At 46.5% G+C, this 16,402-nt stretch overlaps 8 protein-coding genes across 8 annotated transcripts; 6 read left to right on the forward strand and 2 right to left on the reverse strand.

Moving 5' to 3' along the window:
• Positions 1 to 97: 97 nt before the first annotated feature.
• PHATRDRAFT_43044 (predicted protein) lies at positions 98 to 1,998 on the forward strand. The gene has a single exon (XM_002176826.1). It carries the CDS (start codon positions 203 to 205, stop codon positions 1,967 to 1,969), a length of 1,767 nt encoding a protein of 588 aa, XP_002176862.1. The 5' UTR covers positions 98 to 202; the 3' UTR covers positions 1,970 to 1,998.
• A 674-nt stretch (positions 1,999 to 2,672) lies between these two features.
• On the forward strand, positions 2,673 to 4,351 carry CRTISO5 (CRTISO5 carotenoid isomerase 5,phytoene dehydrogenase-related protein; the record flags this gene model as incomplete). Its single annotated transcript, XM_002176827.1, has 2 exons — positions 2,673 to 3,044; positions 3,134 to 4,351. Coding segments are annotated over 2 exons (1,590 nt in total), but the record flags the coding sequence as incomplete, so codon positions are not given.
• A 254-nt stretch (positions 4,352 to 4,605) lies between these two features.
• Positions 4,606 to 6,343, reverse strand: dsCYC3 (predicted protein). The gene is made up of 2 exons (XM_002177360.1): positions 5,705 to 6,343; positions 4,606 to 5,373 (listed from the first exon to the last, which is right to left on the reverse strand). Exons 1-2 carry the CDS (start codon positions 6,160 to 6,162, stop codon positions 4,926 to 4,928), a joined length of 906 nt encoding a protein of 301 aa, XP_002177396.1. The 5' UTR covers positions 6,163 to 6,343; the 3' UTR covers positions 4,606 to 4,925.
• A 704-nt stretch (positions 6,344 to 7,047) lies between these two features.
• PHATRDRAFT_43047 (predicted protein) lies at positions 7,048 to 9,435 on the forward strand (the record flags this gene model as incomplete). Its single annotated transcript, XM_002176828.1, has 4 exons — positions 7,048 to 7,636; positions 7,739 to 8,613; positions 8,683 to 8,925; positions 9,001 to 9,435. The coding sequence occupies exons 1-4, from the start codon at positions 7,195 to 7,197 to the stop codon at positions 9,433 to 9,435; spliced, it is 1,995 nt and encodes a 664-aa protein (XP_002176864.1). The 5' UTR covers positions 7,048 to 7,194.
• A 95-nt stretch (positions 9,436 to 9,530) lies between these two features.
• Positions 9,531 to 10,419, reverse strand: PHATRDRAFT_32183 (predicted protein; the record flags this gene model as incomplete). The annotated part of the gene is made up of 3 exons (XM_002177361.1): positions 9,531 to 9,780; positions 9,849 to 10,078; positions 10,159 to 10,419. 3 exons carry the CDS (start codon positions 10,417 to 10,419, stop codon positions 9,531 to 9,533), a joined length of 741 nt encoding a protein of 246 aa, XP_002177397.1.
• A 514-nt stretch (positions 10,420 to 10,933) lies between these two features.
• Positions 10,934 to 12,274, forward strand: NAP (nucleosome assembly protein). The gene is made up of 2 exons (XM_002176829.1): positions 10,934 to 11,966; positions 12,033 to 12,274. The coding sequence occupies exons 1-2, from the start codon at positions 11,073 to 11,075 to the stop codon at positions 12,093 to 12,095; spliced, it is 957 nt and encodes a 318-aa protein (XP_002176865.1). The 5' UTR covers positions 10,934 to 11,072; the 3' UTR covers positions 12,096 to 12,274.
• A 366-nt stretch (positions 12,275 to 12,640) lies between these two features.
• Positions 12,641 to 12,982, forward strand: PHATRDRAFT_9137 (predicted protein; the record flags this gene model as incomplete). The annotated part of the gene is made up of 1 exon (XM_002176830.1): positions 12,641 to 12,982. A coding segment is annotated over one exon (342 nt), but the record flags the coding sequence as incomplete, so codon positions are not given.
• Positions 12,983 to 13,432: 450 nt separating this feature from the next.
• On the forward strand, positions 13,433 to 15,965 carry PHATRDRAFT_24915 (predicted protein; the record flags this gene model as incomplete). The annotated part of the gene is made up of 2 exons (XM_002176831.1): positions 13,433 to 15,234; positions 15,337 to 15,965. Coding segments are annotated over exons 1-2 (2,373 nt in total), but the record flags the coding sequence as incomplete, so codon positions are not given.
• Positions 15,966 to 16,402: the final 437 nt, after the last annotated feature.

Below are 16,402 nucleotides of genomic sequence, written 5' to 3' on the forward strand. Positions count from 1 at the left end.
TCACGAAGAAATGCAATCCGGCAAAAGCAATCAAACTCACTGTCGTTCCGGGCAAAGCAAGACAGGACAGGACGTTCATATGGAGGAAAGTGAAGGTGAACTCTGAAATCCAGCCTCCATTAGTCGCAATCAATTCGACTCTCAGTAAGCTTTCGTTCCGTTGACCACTAATTCCCTGAATAGAAGGTTACGCTCAGCAATCATGCGGCGTCACTGTCTGTTAAGCGCCTTGCTCCTCCTCTCGGGCCCGGGTCTGGATCAGTCGCGTTCGTTCCGCGTCGTCGCTTTCCAAACTTCAAGCGCGCCCCGCTCGAGTCTATCACGGTGCACAACGGCACTCGACGCCAAGAGCCGGAAAGCCCGCCGGGAGGTTGATCGCTCACGTCCTAAATCGTTCTATGACGCGATCGAGGATGCGCAAGACAAACCCGTAAAGGAAGGTCCGCCGCCAAAAAAGAAGAAAAAGGAGGGCAAGCCATCGGACAACGAGGGTGTCGCGTCGGATACCGAGCGACAAGTCCGAGCCACGGAAGCGCAACAACGCATGGACGAACGTCCCGAAGTATCCACCATGATCATTGACGAGGAAACTGGTATTGAAGTTGTCGCGCAGGGAAAATCAGTCATGGATGTTGTGACCCGCAAAGCAGTCAAGTTGTCCTCGATGGGTCCGGAATACCGACTCGCACAAATGTTTCCGGGGGTTCCACCAGCTGTCCGTGACGCCATGCGTTTAAATTGGCAAACTGCCGAAGTTCCTGACATGGTGGAAGCCTTGCGGGAAGCCTGTTCCGTAAAACTCGAGGACGGCAAGCGCGGAATCCCTCCGCACCCGTCCGTCGCGAATAAGGCTATCGACTTTGTCCTTGCCAATCGTGACTACCTTGGCTCTAGAATGAAAAAGACTCTAGGACGTCTGCAGATGCGCAACATGTCACTGGGAAACAAAGACGAAGCCCGGGAGTACCAAAAGCTGTGGCGCAACTTTTTGACGTTGGAAAATCATATTTCGGCACCCTTTCGCCAGATCATAATGGACGCGGAAGGTCGAGTCGGGCCCAACTTTGGGAACTTGGATCTACAACAATTTTGTGGCGGAGAAATCTATCAACGGGCAGCAAACTACTTGGTCCTAAAAGGCATGGTGGCACATTGGGAAAAGAAGGTGGTCGATGCCGAATACTTGGAACGTACCAAGCAAACGAAGGAGAACTATATTACAATACTCGCTAGGGGCGACCCGAAGCGTTTCTTACCGGATCCTCCCATTCTCTTTACTTTGAGAGAATGCAGCCAGGTGGCGCTCATGTCACAACAAATGACCAAGGCCTTTGTGGACACTCCTGAACTGTTTGATGACCTTCCCGTCGAAATTCGTTTCCTGGAATCCGCCTTGACAATTAAGGGTGGTACAGCCTTGCGGAAATTCATTGTGGAAGAATTTTGCCCGGCCGAGGGCATCTCACCGGAAGGACTCCGTGAAGGACTTCGACGATTAGCCACTCAGCTTGAGAATATGCAGATTGATCCGTATGCCGATATTACCAACATCATCGAACGACTAAACATGGCCATGTCGGTTGGGACAGACGATGAGCGCAACCCTTACACTGCTTATGTGGCGAACAAGGACCCGAATGGCCCTGGCGCCTTTCAAACATACACGTTCAACCATGAGAAACTATCACTTGTCCGATTTTTGGACAGCCAGTACGAAGGGACATCTGGTGTTGCGGATCTTCCGAAACAGAGCGGGTTGGGCGGATTCTTCAATTTTGGTGGTACCAGTAACACGCCGTCAACAGCAACGGAAGTGACTAAAGACCGAAGCAAGTACTACAAGGTTCCGGACGCCCGTGCCGCCGGGCGTCCGCATGATCTCGGGTGGCTCGACATGCTGAACGACGAAAAAGACACGGCTCGTCTAGGCAAGGTCCCTCCGGGAAGAATTATTCCCGACGATGAATAGAGCAAGAAAGCAAATACTAGTTCTAACGTAAAAGCCATGAGTATAGAGATATACCCTTTTCCATTTTTGAGCAGGTATGGTTTATATCGCATGTCACGGTCTAACTAGTGACACGTCAGGTTGTCAGATCACGAGTACCCTCGAGTATGGTAGGTCGACAACCTTTACTGTTAGTCGTCAACGACACACGAGCAAGGAATCTTGACTTTTATTCTCAGTCAGGTTTTGTCGCCACGAGAAGCAAGATTCCATCAACGTTGAAGTTACTTTACAAATTGGCGGATCTAGAGAAATGGATTGACTGTCACAGAGTCGTTTTCGTCGGCAGCATCAGCGAGTCACCCAGTAGCCTCGTCCTTCTCACTCACAGTCAACTGGTCTTTGTTACGGAAGGCGTGATCGAACAAGTCTCGGCGTCTCATTGGCTTTCTATTCCTGTTGAAAGATGCTGCGTCTTGCTGCTTTATTCGCTGCCATCGCTGCTGTAGACGTAACGGCGTTCACGCCTGCTACTAAACCCTTTTTGACGGCATCGCATCCGTACGGTCTACGTTCGACGACTAACGAGAATGTGGCCCAGACGGAAAACACTTCACGAGAAAAAGTCATGACCTTCTCGTACGATATGTCGCTTGAACCAAAGTACGAGAAACCCACCTATCCTGGAACTGGAAACGGTTTGAGCGGAGATTCTGGTCTTTACGATGTAATCGTGATTGGATCCGGTATGGGCGGGCTAGCTTGTGGCGCCCTGTCAGCTAAATACGGTGACAAGGTCCTCGTGCTAGAGTCGCACATTAAATGCGGAGGATCGGCTCATACATTCTCCCGTATGCACAACGGTGAAAAATATTCCTTCGAAGTGGGTCCTTCAATTTTTGAAGGACTCGACCGTCCAAGCCTGAATCCCCTTCGCATGATTTTTGATGTCCTGGAAGAAGAGATGCCCGTAAAAACTTACACTGGTCTTGGATACTGGACTCCCACGGGATATTGGCGTTTCCCTATCGGTAGTCAAAGCAAATTCGAAGATCTGCTTATGGAACAAGCGGAAGATGGCCCCAAGGCTGTTGAGGTATGTTTCTTTCTGTTTCATGTTTCATGTTGCCGGTATCGGAGATCAAATAAGCAATCGCTCACCTTACAAGCACTCTTTTTACCAAGGAATGGAACATGTTACGCAAACGCCTCAAGACACTTGGTGGTTCTACAACTGCAGTTTCGTTGTTGAACCTACGTCAAGATCCTGGTTTTTTAGCGACAACAGCTGGTAGTTTGCCTTTTGTGGCAACGCATCCTGATGTGTTTCTCGACTTGTCGCTTACGTTTGATTCTCTCCACAAGACGGTTGATAAAATTGTGACGGTCCCTTTCCTCCGAAACTTTATCGATACCATGTGCATTTTCTGCGGCTTCCCAGCCAAGGGCGCGATGACGGCGCACATGCTTTATATCTTAGAGCGCTTCTTTGAAGAGTCAGCTTGCTATTCTGTTCCGATTGGAGGTACATGCGAAATGGGAAACACATTGGTACGCGGCTTGGAAAAGTTTGGTGGCAAAATCCAGTTGAATGCTCACGTAGACGAAATTTTGGTCGAAAACGGACGTGCCGTGGGTGTTCGTCTCAAGAACGGAAATGTTGTTAAAGCAAACAAAGCCGTGGTGAGCAATGCCACGCCTTTTGATACCGTGAAGATGCTTGGAGAAAAACAAGCACTTCCAGAAGGTGTCGCGAAATGGAAGGAAGAGCTTGGGAAACTCCCACGTCACGGAGCGATTATGCATTTATTTTTAGCTATTGATGCGAAGGATCTGGACCTTTCGCACATTCAAGACCCCGCTCATTTAGTAGTTCAAGACTGGGGACGTTCTTTACAAGACTCGCAGAACTTGTGTAGCTTCTTCATTCCTAGTTTACTTGACAAGACGTTATGTCCGGAAGGCAAGCATGTCATTCATGTATACTCTTCTGGAGGGGAACCGTATGAGCCGTGGGAAAAGCTCAAGCCAGGGACACAGGAGTACGACGATTACAAAAACGAACGCGCTAAAGTTTTGTGGGAAGCAGTCGAAAGGTGTATTCCAGATGTTCGGGATCGCTTGGAATTTTCCATAGTCGGATCCCCTCTTGCACATGAAGCCTTTCTTCGACGTGATCGAGGTACGTATGGAATGGCATGGGCTGCTGGTACATCAGCGCCCCAGGCCGGCCTTCTTCAGAATATTCTCCCTTTCCCATTCCCAAACCTTAAGACACCAGTCGATGGTCTCTTACGATGCGGCGACTCCTGCTTTCCCGGTATCGGAACTCCAAGTGCGGCCGCCTCGGGAGCGATTGCAGCGAACACAATGAACCCCGTCGGCAAGCATTTAGATTTGCTGAAAGAAGCCAGTCAAAGAGATCCTATGTACAAGTTTCTGGATCCTGGTGTGTTTGGAAGTATTTATCGACCATTCGTCGAGTCTTTGACGCCAAGTACCGAACTTCAGGTTGAATCTATCCAAAACACTGCAGATTAGGATATGCGTCTATATATAAATGTTGATCCAGAATTTTTATTAGACAAGCTCTTTTCGTCACAGTAAAGTCATACTCTGATTCTTTATGACAATATGTATAAGAGGTTATGTAAAGTTTTCAAGAAAAGCGATGTGCTTTAATTATTTTTTGAAGTGCATGCAATAAATGATAGAGAAAGAGGCGATAGAGTATCGACACTACCTCGAGGTGAGTGAAAGCAAGAAAAGCAAGAAAGAGCCATACAGCATTGAGTGCTAGCACTACTATCAGGGCAAGTTTTGCTCTCGGAGAAGAAAGAGTGTACATGAAATTGATTGTTGTGATGTAAAAAGTGCCTCAGACGTGTGGATTTGTTGTAAATACACCGATTGAGTACCAAGAAAGTAGAACATACAAGGCTGATATCAAAAGCAGCGAGGATATTTGAGGTCAAAGTCAAGCAAAGTCGGGATAAGTCGTGCATCCATAGGAAACGCATATGGGAGAAACAGTCTCGGTTCGGGATTCTTGTGCACGAATGGCTTGATTGTCGGCATAGCCGCCATCTACGTACAAAAGACGAATACGGTTGCGGCAATCAAGAACTTCTTTGCAACGCGTGTCCAAATGGTTTAGTTTGCCGATTTCTTTGCTGAAGTCGCTGAGTCTAGTTCTTGTCACTCCGGGATTAGCCTCCATGGCAATAAGGAGGGCTGCGATGGCAACACTGGAGGGGCGGTAGATGACAAAAAAATAGTCCATAACGCTCAGCTCCGTCAGAAACCGAGAAAGCTCGAGAACATCGTATCTCATTTCCATTGGCACGCAGTGGAAGGTTGGTAGAAACAACAGATGCTTCAGAAAACAATATGCGGTCGGAGGATGAATCTGCCATGAAAGTGACCTAAAGTAAAGAGAGCATCCTTGTAAGACTCACCAGCGACACGTGCTCAGCTCATGGACAGTGCAACTGTTCGTGGAAATACGACTCATTGCTCTTAGAAATTGAGTGCCGGTTCAAAACCAGATCCAAAAAGATCGGAAGTTTCAAAAAAACTTTGTGCAGCAGATCAAAGAAACCAAATGGAAACGGTAGTCTGCCGACAAAATTAGTGTCCGAGAAGTGCCGCGATCCGATTTCGAGCATAATGGAAAAATTCTACGGACAAGCGGAAACAAACACTTCGACACGGAATTGTTTGTTTCTTGAATAGCTTGGGGCAACTGAAACTTACCTCAAGATAGTCATCTCCATGGCGGCCATTTGCTCAACTTTGAAGTACCCACGGCTCAATTCGATCATGGATCGCATGCTGAGACGACCCGGTTCGCTGAGCTTAATAGAGACGAAAAGAGTCGTCATAGCGGCTAATTGGAAAGTATTCTTATCGACTGAACGGGTGCTGAGGAATCGGTCGAGCATGTGAATAGAAACGCAAACAACCTCTCTAGAAAAGTTGAAATGGTCCACCACTTGGAACGACCATTCGCATATTTTCTCTCTCCAAAATTCATTGATGGGGGAGGATGACGAGGACGAAGAGGAACCAACAGAAAAATTGGAGAGCATGGGGAAATCTTTGACCGATTGCAAAGCGATCTTCTCCTGAAATTCAGGCTGCAAGTAGTCTTGTGTCTTGTAAATCGATAGCTCCTGTTGCACCATTACGTTGATGAGGTCACTGAGATCCATGGTCCCAAGAATCCAAGACAATCCGAGAATATATTCTAGCCGCAAGATTTTTTGAGAAAATGGCGTGTTTTTCACACGACGCTATGAAATGCCCAATTGTACGGAAAGCCAAAGCTGCCATACACTCCGCTCGCCGGTGGTCAATGTCGGTTTGCCAAGGAAGGCCGAATCAGGAAATTGGAACTAGTAGAATTGTACGTACGTTACTACAAAGGTGACGCGCAGTATTGTCTTAAAGCCGACTCCGGGCCCAACGTCTCTGGGCCAACAGGGAAGAATATCGACAGTTACTTAGAGCTCGCTTTTATTTCTTGACTTGGCTGGATAGAAATCACAGGATTTGCCATTGCCCCTGGCATAATAAATATACTCCGGACTCCAATGTGTACCGAGTATTTTCCAGTCGGTAATGATTTGGATTTAAAAAAAATCTTTGTTGTATATAAATTCGTTAAACAAGATTTTGAATCATAAAATGCTAGACCGCGAATCGATTTGAAACTGTTTGAAGAAACATGGAAATAAATGCAAGAGAATATTAGCTAAGCATACGCTCCTGTGCGTCACGTCCTGCTGGTCATGCTTCTCTTCAGGCGGAGGATGGGATATCGGCAGATGGTTTTGACGAAGGTCAACCTAACAAATCATCCAGCGATAGCATTCACAGTCAACCAAGATGGAGGACGACTGAAAATAAAGTTTGTCTTGGATATGACGAAAGGTCGCATACACTGAAACGTGTCGCCGGTCACGAGAAGACGCTCCTACGACATCATTCATTGGTAGGTTTTCAGCCGGCGTACGAAAGCGTCTGCCAAAGCGCAATGAGAGCAAACTGCTGCATCAACAAAACTGAGTTGTTGGCCTTGAGACTATCTTTTCTGACCGTACTGCATGTACTTCATTCGCCTTTTTTGACTCACATGGCGATATAGAACACTTATTATCTGGATAATAACATTTAGAAGCCAGGAAAACATCGAAAGGAGACACAAGTGAGAAGCGACGATTGACGAGTTTGCCAAACACAAAATGCAGCTACTACACTCTGTCATAGTTCCCCGGCACGAGTTTGTGTCGTTTTCGATTGTTTTAGGATCCGAATCTGCAGGAAATGTGCACACAAATATGGCAGAACCTGTGCTGATATCGTCTGCCCTCTCCACGATGTCGACCGGTGCTTCGATCGAGGCATTAAAGGAGCTGCATCTTTACATCATAGCCACCTTGAAAGCTTCCGTAACTTCAGCGACAAACTGTAGCTTTGCTGTCAGCCTAATAAGCGAAGCGCAAGTATTGTTTGATACCATACAAACGTTTCACCCTAAATGTGCCAATGGACTTGGTCTGCACTATCGGTACCTAAAGGGTGATACCAAAAATCTTGCTGGACTGATATCGTTGATCTTGCCCACTTCCAAGGGAAAACTGGCGGTCGACGTGGCAGGAGTTTTATTAACCATTGGATCTTCGGGTAAGTCATACGCACACTCTGCTTCGCCTATGCATTATGCGATTAGACAGCGCATCGATGATTGTCTGAATTTATTAATGCGTGCAAAACCCAATGACTTAGCGACTTTAAAGTGGGTGCTATCGACTTTTCTTCTTCTGGAAGACGATAGTAGAAAAACCAACGCTATGGTCGCATGCTTGAGCGTTACAGATAGCCCCGACGTCCTAACTGGAAAATCCAAAGCTAGTCTTATGAATATGCAGAGACTTTCACGCCGAATGTCTGCCATAGGGGGCAAGCCATCAACGGATCACGACGGTGGACAGCTGTCAAAGGAGGAAAAAGCTTCGCTAATGATTGGTTTTAACTCTGCCGATTCCACCCGACTTATGACGGAAAGGTTACGCGTCTTATCAGCATCGGAAAACAATACGTTTTTAAGACAATATCGAATGAGTGCACAAGAGCGCAAAGCACATCTCGACCTGACAGGAAGCAACAAATCTCGATTCCGACGGAGAAAGAGCGACGCAAAGGATCCCGACTTTGACGGATTTGAATACAAAGGGCTCAAAAGTAAAAATTCTGTGCAAGGATCTCCGGTGCAAACTTTTACACAAGAAGGATCCACCAAAAGACTTTCGCTCACTCAATCTAAAAACGACTCTCGAACCAAACCTTTGGGCGCACCCCGCGGCGATGTGGTAGCAAGTCGTCGCTTGAGTAACTTTGCGTCAGCATTATCTTCTGGGTGGACTAGTGTACATACACAGGACGAGGCTTCTAATATGTATTCAGGTGGTCGGTCGCAAGCTCAGGAGCGAGCCCCAATTGAAAAAGAACAGCATCAGTTCGACGAAGAAGGTTCTTCGGTCGCGTTGGACAGCGTTGCAAGTCAGGCACGAGTACACGTGAACATTGCACTCAACGAAGATTTGTCTTGCTCGTACAAGCAATCACAGCTGGTAAGCTGTGCGGTAGAAGGAGTTGTCCAGGTACGGAGGGTTCAGTATTTTATTGATTATGTTATGTAATGTAGACACTGAATTCGCTAATCGTTGCAGGTGCAAGTGATAACCAACGATAGGAAAGAAACTCCGTTCTTTTTGTTTTTAAAAGATGTTTCAAGTCAAGTTGAATCGTTGCAGGAGAACAAGAAGTTCGCTAATGAGGTGTTGAAAACACTCGGAAATTCATCGGATGATGACTTTTTTGATCGAAAATACTCCATTTCTGTACCGCAAGATGAGAGCTACTTTCCGATTCTTCGATACAAATGTATATCTGAATTGCGCCCTGTTCCAATTGTAAGCTGTATTTCTTTTGTGACTTGCTGTGCTAATGTAATTAAAAAATCACTCACATTAAGCCTCTGTAAACAGCGCGTGCAGACGAGAGTCAAGATAGACGATGGAAAGTGCCGAGTCGCTCTACAGATTTCATCCAATCCAAACAATGAAGCGGGCTTGACAGATTTGACTATTATCATGGGTGTACCGGAAGAAGTCATTGGAGAATCTTTGGCTACGCAACCTCCAGGCGGTGTATGGAATCAATCGAAGCGTAGTGTCATATGGGTTGTGTCTGAATTGGGCGATGGTGAAAAGTTCCAACTCCAAGTTCGGTTCGAAGTCGAAAGAAATTTGGTTGACGCGATTTTTCAGCCCACTTTCCCTGTCCTCGTACGATGTCAATGTCTGTTTTCACAATTAAGCGACATTGAGCTTGAGGTTCGAGAGGACCCTGCACGGTCATCGGCCGCTATGGGTATGAAAATTGCGCGACGTTTCCGACTTTCGCATCGAGAGCGACCTTAAAGTGTAGGTGAAGTATCGTTCTTCTTTATTTCGACTAGTGCTAGGAAGGAAGTAAAACGTATATACTGGATTACATTTCAGCTAGACAGTAACATTCAGACATCCGTACTTGCTTCATTGAAACACGCACCGTTTGACCCAGCTCGTGGATGTGTCATTTGTGCTGCTCGAGAGGATTCATACCGACGTTTGATAGCTGGGGCTGACGTGCGGCAGGAAGCTCTTTGAGACTTGAATTCCTCGATATAGTGTGTTTTCCGTTCTTCTACGCGTTTCATGGCATACCATTTGTTTTTCACGTCATTCTCTGTTCGATGCGTCAGGATTTGAGCAATTGAGCTCCACCTATTCGAGAGGAAGTTCAGGATTGTAGGCGGAGTGTCATGACAGTGGAATATGCAATTATCACTTACTTTGAGCCGAAGCTTTTGTACATGTCCTCAATCAGCTTGATTTCCTCTTTGGTCCAATTGCCCTTTTTGATACCCGTCCGCAGGTGATTTTGGAAGCGGTCACGACACTGTTTGTTGGTTCGACCATTATTTAAAAGATCTGCAAGCTCTATCCACACTTCCGGTAGTCCCCTCTCAGCAGCTTCACGCAATCCTCCTGTTTCGATTAGTTTCAGGAGGGCGGCATCTTCCTGATATTTTCGAAAATAGAGGAACGCAATGAGCACAAGAGTTTCGTCATCCGGGTAATCTACCGAAGCCATCATCTTACCTCCTCCGTCCAGCGCTTCGGAGTCCTGCGTAGGGAAATTGGCTTGGGATCTTCGTAAATCCTGCCCGCTACACCATCAGTCTTGCTATCGAACAGAATAGGGGAAGTAAGTATGTAATCAGGCGTGGACAGAATTTTGTCTTGATTGCCTCCGATTGACAGTGAAAGAACCGTTGCCTTGGATCGGTCTGGCCAAAGTGTCTCCGGCCCTCGAATATCTTTGTGTTTCGTGTCGCGGATCTTCTTGTTAAAAGAATCCATGTTTGATTGACTTGAAAAAAGCTGTTCGAGTATACTTGACACGATGTGAGTTTGTTAAAAAGGAGGCAGTGTCAATGACAGATGATCAACCTCAATGAATAGGCATGCCGAATCGTCTTTTTCTTACTGTGTGTTTCAATCTTCTAGCCGTCAAGCATCCGTGCTTGAAGCCTACAATGTACGCTTACTTTTTGGAAAAGTGTCTCTTCAATGGAAGAGGCTGGATGGACACTTGGCAAGTTCCTGGCATCTGTTGTGGGGTTTCGCTATTGGTTGTCGTTTCGCTTTTTCGCGTTTTCGGGCAACGTTTGAATTTACGGAATCTTTGCGAGTCGTAGGATAACCTGTTTTACACTTGGGACATACCTACACCACCTATTTATCACAGAAAATAGCTTTGATGGTTTCACGAATCGTCTGTCTCCCATCCGCTGAGGCAAACAGTGAGCGAATATAATGTGGAGGGCCGCGCTAAACGTGAAACGGAACAACCACCACATCCACTCAGAGGTTTCAGGAACGTGCCCCCCTGTACTACATCGCGACTAATTCGTGGCTAACACGATGGTAACGAACGCGTTCAAAGGAATTGGTAAATCCCTCTTTGTCCTTTACAGTTAGTCACCACACAGAGATTTATATGAGCTTTTAAAATGACGGACATTAACAACAACGAGCAAGATCCTCTGCAAAATATCGGTGTTGGGGACGAAGACTCAGACGCAGAGGACGATGATACCGCTGAAGACAACCCGATGGCCGATCTCCCCGATTACGTTGCACATCGCGTGGAAAAACTGCGTGGTCTGAATGAGAAGCGAGAAGAGATCATGAAAGATTACCTCACGGAGCGAGCCGACTTGGAACGCAAATACGCGGTTATTTTAAACCCGCTCTATGAAGAACGTGCGACGATTGTGAACGGTGAGAAGGATGATGAAATAAGCGCCGAAGTCACTCGCCGCGGAGATAGCTCTAGCGCACACCATAATGATGCGGAACCGTACGTAAAAGGCATTCCACAATTTTGGCTGAGTACTATGAGCCAAGAAGAGACGATCAGTGAGAGTCTGACAGAAGAAGACGTTGACTGTTTGGAACACCTCGAAAACATCACATGTGAAGACTTTGCTGATGGAAAAGGATTCGTTCTTCGTTTTCATTTTGCTCCTAACGACTATTTTCATGATGCTGTATTGGTGAAGACATACGATGTTCCGAATCTTTTGCTTTCCGATGAACCCATCTTGAAGAACGTCCACGGATGCAAGATTCAGTGGAAAGAAGGGAAATCTCTGACACATCGCCAGATCAAGAAGAAACAGCGCGGAAAGGGCAAGAATGCTGGTCAGGTACGCACCATCTCCAAAATGGAGAAGAAGGAATCGTTCTTCCATTGGTTCGAGCCGCCAGCAATGCCAAAGATGGATGAAGTTGACGAGGAACAGGCGGACGAGCTAGAAGAATTTTTCGATTCAGATTACGAAATAGCGCAGGCGTTTCGGTCACATGTTATTCCTTCAGCCGTTCTTTGGTTCACCGGAGAAGTAAGTTCTACGAACACGAACTTTTCGTCCAGATTGCTGCACCTCTAATATTTTTTTTCCCTCTAGATTATGGCTCAGGAAATGATACACGCAATCGAAGATCTTAGAGAATCAGAGGAAACAGATTGATGAGGATTGAATGTGTAATTGGAATTGACGGATCGGCAAGATTACAATGATTAATCGACAAAGACTGCATAGTTTTTGATCGAAGGAAGAAAAATATATATGCAACGCTTGCTACTCATATGTTAGATACTGGTATCTCACTGTGAATTCGATAGATTCCTGTCTTGGTGGGCCCAGTCTAGCTCGATTTTTTTAAAGTGTTTGAAATAGTAGTTCAAATTTTGACATTTTCTCGTCAACAACGCCGACAAATCACAGTCACAAGTGAAGGTACCGCATACCATGAGGGAGATCCGAAGTTTCTCTGTCAGTGTCACTTCACTCCACTAGCTAGATCTCCCAGTAAGCTGGCAATAGGTTGTGATTTTCGGGGCTTTTTCGGGGTTGAACGCCCGAAGCTCTTCTATTTGTAATTGCATCACAGTTAGGACGGGATCGGATATATTGACGAGATGGAGAATAAAGAAGATACCTTGTCACGTTACCTGATCAAAGTGTCAGAAGATTTGCCGACACTGAGCGACTGTAGCCAGTTCGTCGGCGGCGACCCTTCCTGTGGTGCAATCGCCTCTTTCGCTGGCATTACGCGTGATAACTTTCAAGGCAAACAAGTTCAAAGGTTGTCGTACGAAGGATACGTTCCGATGGCAGAAAAAGAACTCCGAAAACTTTGTGACGACGCCCGAGTGGAGTACCCATCAGTCCAGCGTATAGCGGCAGTACACATTCTCGGTGACTGCCCCGTTGGTCAGGCTAGTGTGATTCTAGCCGTTTCTAGTCCACATCGCAAAGAAGCTATTCATTGCGTAGAATTTTTGATCGACGAACTTAAGGCAAGGATACCGATTTGGAAGCTGGAGGTTTACGAAGGTGACGATGGGAGCGTCTGGAAAGAAAATATCGAATGGCACGAAGGCAAACAACACCGAGTTATGGCGAAGCTTTCGTAGTGATTCACTAAAAGAAGAAAGCCTACTTAGTGTCGTTGATGTTGCTCTCGCCTACACTTTACTTGACACTTTTCAGACTTTCAACGATCATAGTAGCCTATTGCCTCCGGAAATGTAACACAACACACATACACACAAGACAAAACAGAGATTGGTATTCTCTTTCCTTCCATGCGCGTCTGGGAATGGATATACAATCCTATTTGTAAAATCCTCGGTCAATTGTTGTGAGCCCATTTTCCTGACGGTGAGTACTAGCTAATTAAATCCCGGTTATGCGTGAACAGAATTGGAAACCCGTTTTGGCCGTCTTGGCCTCATCGAGTAATGTATCAGAAGGAAATGATGAAGCACAATGACGGCGCAGTTTCCGTCTATTGTATGTCCCATCTGTATTGCGCATATCCTGTCGCTCTGCGTCTGATGCGAATACCAGTCGAAGAATATGCAAGCAATTAAACAGCGTGATACAAACCTGGCTGGTGCCAAAGATGAAGCTTCTCTTTCTAGGGTCAAAACTCGTCGTCGCAAAATCAATCCCTTTTCACCACCGACAACAGTCGATGTGCGCGGAGTACGAGTGCACTTTCCCTTTCGCCCTTACAAATGTCAAGAGACTTACATGGAGAAAGTGTTAGATGCGTTGCTGCGCTCGGAGAATGCGCTTCTGGAAAGTCCAACTGGGACTGGGAAAACGCTGTGTTTATTGTGTTCGACCTTAGCTTGGCAGCGTGAGCAATCACGACTCTTGCAGCAAGCATCAGAGCTACAAAACACGGACGCAAGTCTTCTTGCGAACAGCCAAGATGCCCCGGCGAGAGCGGCTCGTGTTCCAACAATTATTTATGCGTCACGGACTCATTCGCAACTGTCTCAAGTCGTTCGCGAACTGCGTAACACGCGGTATCGGCCTCAACATGCAGTCCTCGGCTCTCGAGACCAAATGTGCGTCAATCCAAAAGTCAAAAAGCAAGGCTGTTCGGCAACAGACGTAAACCATGACTGTAGCAAGCTGGGAAAGGATCGAAAATGTCGCTTTCGCAATAATCTAGACGGTTTCACTGCTCCGGCCAACGAAAACTCCGGGACAAATACGCAGCCAGTTATGGATATGGAAGATCTCGTAACGATGGGGAAGTCGCATAAGGTGTGCCCGTTCTACTATACTAGAGCGTTGGTGGCAAAGGCAGAACTGATTCTTGTGCCGTATAACTATCTGTTTGATAAAGACGCACGTGCAACAACATTGTCCGATATTCCGTGGGACAACGCCGTGTTAATATTTGACGAGGCTCACAACTTGGAGTCTTTTGCAAGCGAGTCAGCTTCGTTTGATTTATCGAATACAGATATATCGGGTTGCATTGCGGAAGTACAAAAGGCTGGAAACTATTTACAAGCCATGCCTGATCTGGGTTCTAACCTTAAGGAGGAGAACCTTGTTAAACTCAAGGCTATCTTTCTCAAACTCGAAGACTATCTCATGGGTCTCGGGAATCAAACAGCATACACTGGGGAGTTTATGATGGATTTTTTCCAACAAGGGGGAGGAGTCAATCACAGCAACCATGAAATTTTCATCGAAGAACTGCGAAAAGTCAATGATCTACTTTTAGATATGAGGGGGACTGGTGCGACGAAAGGTTCACCCAAGCTGGAGCACTTTGTCCAGTGTCTCAAACGGGTGTTTGGAGAAAAACTAGAATCACGGTGTCTTGCAAAGTCAGCATCATATCGTGTGCATGTTTCACCCAAGGAGCAACGGCAATCCGGCAAGCAACATATTGCGAGCCGCACAGTTTCTTATTGGTGTTTTGCGCCGGCATTGGCTATGGAAGAACTTGCCAGCCTTAACGTTCGATCAATCATTGTCACTTCCGGAACTCTGTCGCCATTACCGAGCTATAGTATGGAGTTGGGTCTCAACTTTCCTCATACGCTAGAAAATCCACATATAGTCAGTGACAACCAGATTCACGTACGTGTCATCGGCAAAGGTGTCAGTGGAAAAGAGCTGACGAGTTCCTATGAACGACGAAAGGACGGGGAATACTACTCAGAGCTTGGAAATACGCTAGTAGCACTTTCCAAGGTAACCCCGGCAGGTATGCTGGTTTTCTTTCCGAGCTACAGCGTGATGGAGACTTGTATTGAGCGATGGGGTGGGCCTTCGTTGAATTACAACATTAGTAACATCGGAAGGAGCAGTTTCTTTGCGGCACGACAGAAGAAACACCCTTCTGTCAATCAATGGTCTTTTCCCTTCGTTCAGATGTCGTACTACGATTCAGAGTCACCGAAAACTCCATGGAAACGATTGCTTTCTACTAAGTCTGTTGTAGTTGAACCTAAGTCGTCTGCGAACTTGCCTGAAGCCATTGCCGACTTTCACAGATTTCTAGGCATGTTAAAGTCGCCTGGCTGTATCTTGATGGGTGTATGTCGAGGAAAGATCAGTGAGGGTATCGACTTCGCCAATGAGCAAAGTCGCGCGGTTGTAATCACAGGCCTACCGTTTCCTCCATCTTTTGATGCCAAAGTTAAACTGAAGCGCGACTTTTTGGACGGTGCGCGGGCGATCGGCAGCATGAAAGCGAGCAACGTAGGAGGGTTTGCAGACAATGCGAGCTCTACTTCAAATTTGGCGACCAAGCTTTCAGGGCACGATTGGTATGCACAGCAGGCGCATCGAGCGGTCAATCAGGCGATCGGCCGAGTCATTCGCAATAGATCCGACTATGGAGCCGTTTTGCTTCTTGATTCTCGATTTAGCCAACAGAGAAACCAAGAGGGTCTCAGCAAATGGGTTCGCCCGCATTTGAAAAAAGACGAAGGATTCGGAACCGCGGTGGGTGCCTTGGCGAAGTTCTACAGAGAATCCGCTTTGGAAGCCGAAGTTCGCGAGACTACAGAGTCAAAAGCACTTTCCAAGACAGAGCTTGTTTACGAAGAGGAAGAAGAACTCGAAGTCACAAAAGTTGCTTTTATCCGACCGAACGAGGCTACAGGAAACATTGATTCTGCGGAGGAAACATGTGATGCCTATGTCCCGCCAGACCAAGTGATTGCACGTTTGGATATGAACAGAAAAAAAACTTCAGCTCCTGAAACGGATGGCAGTGCTACAAAGACGCAGATATCCGTCGGTACTCTGCGGGCTGCCTACAAACCTTCTTTGTTCGACAATACATGTGTATCGCAGTCATCTTCGGCAATGAGTGAACCGATTGGAAAGAGATCAGTGGATTCAAAGGAAGTTGCATTAGCGTTCATGAAAAAGTGCAGATCTCTGCTTTCGTCATCTGATTTGTCAACCATTCGCAAAAGCATTGTTGCGATGAAATCATACGGCGACCA

This window comes from Phaeodactylum tricornutum, chromosome 1 (assembly GCF_000150955.2).
Source record: "Phaeodactylum tricornutum CCAP 1055/1 chromosome 1, whole genome shotgun sequence".
NCBI lineage: Eukaryota > Bacillariophyta > Bacillariophyceae > Surirellales > Neidiaceae > Phaeodactylum > Phaeodactylum tricornutum.

Coding starts and splice junctions, on each gene's coding strand:
- PHATRDRAFT_43044 (XM_002176826.1), top strand. CDS start 203: ATGCGGCGTCACTGTCTGTTAAGCGCCTTGCTCCTCCTCTCGGGCCCG.
- dsCYC3 (XM_002177360.1), bottom strand. CDS start 6,162: ATGGATCTCAGTGACCTCATCAACGTAATGGTGCAACAGGAGCTATCG. Junction 5,374..5,704: donor ATGGAGATGACTATCTTGAG/GTAAGTTTCAGT, acceptor TCTTTACTTTAG/GTCACTTTCATGGCAGATTC.
- NAP (XM_002176829.1), top strand. CDS start 11,073: ATGACGGACATTAACAACAACGAGCAAGATCCTCTGCAAAATATCGGT. Junction 11,967..12,032: donor TTCTTTGGTTCACCGGAGAA/GTAAGTTCTACG, acceptor TTTTCCCTCTAG/ATTATGGCTCAGGAAATGAT.